The sequence below is a fragment of the Melopsittacus undulatus genome, chromosome 11 (genome assembly GCF_012275295.1).
Source record: "Melopsittacus undulatus isolate bMelUnd1 chromosome 11, bMelUnd1.mat.Z, whole genome shotgun sequence".
NCBI lineage: Eukaryota > Metazoa > Chordata > Aves > Psittaciformes > Psittaculidae > Melopsittacus > Melopsittacus undulatus.
Window position 1 is genome coordinate 20418637 of NC_047537.1, and position 6003 is coordinate 20424639.

A 6003-nucleotide genomic window follows, 5' to 3' on the forward strand; every position below is an offset into this window, starting at 1 on the left:
GGGATTGAGCAGTCATCCCCACAACTGCTCCTTTTTGCAAGCAGTCATCAGTCCTTCCCAGAACAAGGGGACTGACCAGCCGATGAGCTCTGAGCACAGGCTGACGCTCCTGTGTGTTGCTTTGAGAAACATTTTGTCCTGACAGGTGGGCAAAAATACGGAATGTGTGTGGAAGAAGGGGTGAGTAAAGCCTTCCCAGGACAGCAGTAGAGGAGCAGCTTCCATAGGCTAAATCCCAGGAAGCAGACTGGAACTATGGCAAGAGCAGGTCAAGATGTGTGTGAAAACTCGAGCCAGAAGCAGTTTGTGTCTGAGCTTGCCCACTGGCTCTGCGCAGACCTCGGGACCTTTGTGTCCTGGCCATGTTCAGCTCAGCACCAAAGTCATACCCAGTTAAGTCCTGAATTCAGCAGAATGTCTGTCATCTGCTTCTACCCCTTGACTTCTGGGGAGTTGTATTTGAAAGACAAAGGTGTGGCTTCTCACTTCCAGGGACAACGTGTATGCCAGGGTTCAGCAATGAAAGTTTGTCAGGTTCTAGATGAAGATAGAGACCTGAACTTCCAGGTGAAAAGAAATCCAGTAAACCCCCAGCAGATCCTTGACTCACATCACAGCAGCAAGTGTCACTGAGGCTCCCTTTAAAGATGGGCTAGGGTCAGTGTTCCATCTTTTTAATGTCATTTATTCCAGTTCTATTATTTATAAACCACCCTACATGGTCAGGATTAAGGCAAAGTGAGAGTTAGTTTAAATATAACTTAGAGTGAAAATAGTTGAGAAAATATTGTTAATTTTAGGAAGAGAAATATGTTCATCTCAGTAAGAAGATATCTGTATTATTTTCAAAGTGACCCTAAATTTGAAGCTTAACATTTAAACAAGTGCATAAATAATTCAGGTGGAATGGCTGAACTTCGGTCCCATTAAACTTGGGTTCCTAAGTGCTTAGGCTGCAGGAATGGGATTGGAGCACTTCAGGAAGTCTTACTGGAACCTTAATGGCCTGTTCACCCCCTTGCAGCGCGGTGTCCTGCGAGTGCTCTTGGCGAGGCGGCGGTTCTGCGGTGGATGTACCGTTTAGTATCAATTTTTAACGTTGTTTTCTGTCTCCGCTGCTGAGGTGGATTTCCCGTCTGTGCCGGCTGGGGCACGGCTGGAAATGGTGTTGCTGATGATGGAGAGCTCTCGGAGAGCTCCCTGGACAAAATGCTTAGGAAGCGCTCGGGGGCCGGAGCGGAGCGACCCGCAGCGGGATCTCGGGGCTCCGTGGGGAGGCTCTCGCTCGGCGGCAGCCCCTGGCGTGCGAGCAGCGGCCGCGGACCCCGCTCCTCCCACCGGGGATGCTCCGCAGGGGGTTCCACGTTAGTTTCTGCGGGCGCGGGACGCTCGTTCCGGGGGTTCTCCATCCCCGAGCGCTGCAGCAGAGCCGCCGGTGCCGTCCGGTGCCCGCCGCCAGCAGAGGGCTCGCTCCGCCCGGGGAGGCGGCCGGCGGCGGCCGCGCGGCGCCGGGGCCGCGGGCGGAGGAGGTGTCTGCGGCGGCCCCGCGGGCGGGCGGGCGGCCAGGCGGGCGGGCAGCGCGCCGCGGGACCCATGTGCGGGGCCGGGCAAGCGGCCCCGGCCGCGGCGGGGGAGCCGGCGCGGAAGCCTCCGCTCCTGCGCAGGGGGAGGCCGCGCTCCGCCGCCGCGCGGGCTGCGCCCATGGGGTGACCGGCGCGGCGGGGAGCGGCGGCGAGGCCGAGTGAGGAGCCGGCGGTGGAGCCGCGTTCCGGAGGAGCGGAGCGGGCCGGGCCCCGGCGGCTGCCCCGGGGAGAGCAGCATCTCCCGGGGCGCGGCGGCGTGCGGGAGGCGGGGGGAGGTAGCGGTGGCTGCCGGCTCAGCCTGCCCCTGCGGAGGGTGTGGGCAGGGGGAGCCGCGCGGTCCGGGACTGTTGTGGGAGTGGGGGTTGTGTTGTGTGTGTGGGGTTTTTTTAAGGGGGGTGGGGTGGGTTAGAAGAGAGTCTGTGGTTTCCATGGAGATGAAGCTGAAAGTGCAGGAAATTTAAAGGCTTTGGGTCCTTGCAAAGCAGACAAACTGGTGCCAACGTGCGTGGCTGCTGTTGCTGCTGAGGAGGCTGCTTCGCGGACGGCGGAGAGGAGCAGGGAGGAAGAATCGGCAGCAACTTCTCCCATACGTACGGGCAGACAACGAGGAGCAGCAACAGCAGAGCAGAATTTGCAACAAAAAAGGCGCATCTCCGATTGCCGGAGGGTGAAAAGAAGCGGCGGCTGCAGCAGAATTTTGGAGCGGCTCTACCGGGAGAAATTTTAACGAGACGCCTGCAAGGAGAGTGTTTGCAGGGGGCTTGTTCTCCGGGCTTGTGAGGGGACTGCCTTTGCTGGTGGTGCGGGCAGCGGAGGGGATCCCCCGTAAAGACAAGCTATTTTGGATATCCCCGTACAAGTTTTCTGATGTATTTGCTTGCACCTTCTTCCCCTGCTGCTTGGTGAACCCAGCCCCCCTCCCCCCCCCCCCCCCCAGCGGTCTCCCAAGGATGGATCATTCCCAGTGCCTTGTGACTATATACGCCGTGGTGGTTCTGCTGGGTCTCCGGCTGGAGCAGGGAGCCTGCCAGCACTATCTGCACATCCGACCGGCTCCCAGCGACAACTTGCCCTTGGTGGATCTAATCGAGCACCCGGACCCTATCTTTGACCCCAAGGAGAAGGATCTTAACGAGACCTTGCTAAGGAACCTCATGGGCGGACACTTCGACCCTAACTTTATGGCTGTTTCCTTGCCCGAGGACCGGCTCGGAGTGGACGATCTAGCTGAGCTGGACTTGCTGCTCAGGCAGAGACCCTCGGGAGCGATGCCCAGCGAAATCAAAGGGCTGGAGTTTTACGACGGGCTGCAGCCGGGCAAGAAGCACAGGCTGAGCAAGAAGCTTCGCAGGAAGCTGCAGATGTGGCTCTGGTCCCAGACCTTCTGCCCGGTCCTATACACGTGGAACGATCTCGGCAGCCGCTTTTGGCCCCGGTACGTCAAAGTGGGCAGCTGCTACAGTAAACGGTCTTGTTCAGTCCCAGAAGGCATGGTCTGCAAACCTGCCAAGTCCGTGCATCTGACGATCCTGAGGTGGCGGTGCCAGCGCCGGGGCGGGCAGCGGTGCACATGGATCCCGATCCAGTATCCCATCATCGCGGAGTGCAAGTGCTCCTGCTAGGGCTGCGCTGCCCCTCCGCCCCGCGGGGACCTGGGCTCACACAGACATGAGGGACATTTGCTTTCTGGTTAACGTTGTAATGCACTGTAACGTGTAGGAGAATGTATATTGTGTGTATATATGGCACCGGTTTAATATACTATTAAAAGGTCAGTATTATACGTGAAATAATCAGCGTCTACTGTATTTTTAAGACTATTATCCTGATCGTTGCTAATGTATCTTTTTTTTTCGGTATTTATATTCCGGAGAGAAGTTGCTTCGCTTTGACGAAGTAGGATTTTTGTTGGGTTTTTTTTTTGAGTTTTTGAGGTTTTTTTGTTGATTTTTTTTAATAAAAGGATTAAAAAATAGAAACCAAACTTTTTGATAAGAAAACGTCTTAAAGCTATTTTCCATTATTCGGAAAGCGTGTGTGTGAGGGTTTTGTTCTTGTTTTCCTTATGGACTTTAGATTTAAAATTAAAAATAAGCGCCTAGAGCACAATGTTATTGTAAATAGAGAGAACAGTTTGAATGACTTAATCCTATGTAAATGAAGAGTATCTGCTATTTATTCTTTATATCCTTGTAGTAAAAGCGCAGTGCAGAATTAAAGTCAACCACTAAAACACGAGCCGTTGCGTTCTGTTTGCTCCCTGCGCTGCCCACCCTGGGGGGGGGGGGGGGGATGTCTCCGCTCCGCGCCTGCGGGGAGGGGTGGGAACCTGCTCGCGGCTGTACCGAGGATGCACTGCGGTGCTGCGGGGGGGTCCCGCCGGCTCCGCGCCGCACCGCCCCCCGCGGAGGCGCTGAGCGCAGCGCGCAGGCGGGCGGCCCGGCGGCAGCTGGCTTGGGGGGTTCTTTTTTAACCGCTTGACATTTCATTTACAAGGGGACACGTGTCTTTCACACCTACCATTGTGGTGGGACACTGCTGAAACTTGACCCTTGGGCTCTGGGGGCTTTCAGCGCAGACACGTTATTAGCCCGATCCTATGACAGCCTCGCACCCCTCCCCGCCCGGCCGCCGTCGCCCCTCGCAGCCCGGTTAACTCTTGGGCTCCCGTCGGTGCTGTTCGCACTGACGGCTCTGCTCGGGGACCGGAGCACCGGGCTGGCCCGGGGCCGCCGGGAAGCCGTGGTGGGAACGGCCCCGGCCCACGGGCTCCTAACTGGCCCGTGGCTCGGTCGAACCCGTGTTTGAGTGTTCCGTGCTGGGAGCCCCGGCGGTCCGTATCTCATAGATACCAACTGCAAAAACAAACTGTCCACGTGCGCTTCAGAGGCTCTGACAGCGCAGGAAACCCTGTTCCGTATTTGTGTTGGAACCAAAAACCTTTCTGTTTTGTTTCCCCCAAACTGAGGGCATCTGTGTCATTATCTTTAACTCGTGGGACTGCCAGTGCCACAAGCCAGCCCTGCTTTCTCTGACGTTTAGCTCGCCTGTCTCCGAATGCATATTCATTTCTTCTCTCGCTCGTTCGCTGCATTTTACCACCCGTCTCTTTGCTTCTAATTTCAATGGTTTGGGAAGGGGGGGGAAAAATCAGATCTTGGGACATTTAGGGTATTCATTAACCTAGTGAAGAGGAACAGAGGCATTATTACTCACATAGAAGGCACCCTGCCCCCATGTCTATCTAAGGGTTCATTGTAAAAGGATTAAAAGTTAAAGACCTTCATCTTATGATTCTTTCATTTAATCTTCGTGGCGCCTGAAAGACACGCTGGATGGATGATCACATTTAAAATATTCCTAATGTCGGCTACCTTAGGACTCCAGGCAGGGCAAACAAACGTAATTTATTTCTAGAAGAAAGGGTATATTGAGATGTTTAAGTTTATGAACCACCATTACCATGTATATTTGTTAGGTTCTGACAAATACCCAAATAACATTAAAATCAGCCATTCATCACATCTGAATTTATGCAAAACCTTGTGTGCCTGGGGCCAATATTTTTTTAGACAGAGTTTCACTTGCAAAAAAAAAAAAGGAAAAGAAAAAGTTTATTTAAAAAAAAGCCCAAAGCAAGAGTTTTTCATGAGTGGTAAACACGAGAATTATGTGAACAGAAACTATTTCATGCTGGGATGGCAGCCAGGGACTCGGGAATGTCAACAAAAGTTCTGCGAAGGTTGAAAATGTCACTGGATTACAATACCAGGTCCTTTGCCCCATTAGCAAACTTTACTGAAGTGATATTGGCACTGCTGAGCGAAGGGACTCACCCTGTGATTTATCTGCCTGTGAGCCCAGCCATGGGGCAAACAGAGGCTTCAGCTGGGAACCACCACGCGCTGTTTGCTTATAGAGCCTCAGTCTTTATGTGTGCAGAGATGTGTGTGGGTTTGTGAGTGTTATGTGAGTGTGAAAGAAGAGTCTTCTTAATGTAGTCTAAATATCCATCACCGTATCTGTCTTCTCTTTAATCCGATAGTCATTGTGATCTGTAGGATGTATGTTCTTACATCCTTTCTCAACTAAGAGTGCCCCATTACTAATAAATTGACCAGAATATTTGGGGTTAAAAAAAACAGGTTTCCCCATGCACAAGGCCCATGACTTTCTTTTCTTTTTAAGTAACTAACTAGATTTTGTCTGCTGGTAGAGCAAAAATAAACTCATAGTTTGCACTGTTGTTTCTGGTCAGGTTCACTTTCTGGTCCTCCTGCCCCAGTGTTGAAATGTTTGGCTTGCAGTGGAAGTGTTTAAAGCCAAACAAATAAAATATCTTTCTGATTAATGTTTCTATGCAAATCTTCTTAATATTAGATTTTGTAATATGTTTTTAAAGCGAAATTGAATTATGGCT

General features: G+C 52.6%; 1 protein-coding gene across 1 annotated transcript; it reads left to right on the forward strand.

Moving 5' to 3' along the window:
- Window positions 1-1991: 1991 nt before the first annotated feature.
- Window positions 1992-3821, forward strand: NOG (noggin). Its single transcript, XM_005146155.4, has one exon. It carries the CDS (start codon window positions 2534-2536, stop codon window positions 3203-3205), a length of 672 nt encoding a protein of 223 aa, XP_005146212.1. The 5' UTR covers window positions 1992-2533; the 3' UTR covers window positions 3206-3821.
- The last annotated feature ends 2182 nt before the right edge of the window (window positions 3822-6003 follow it).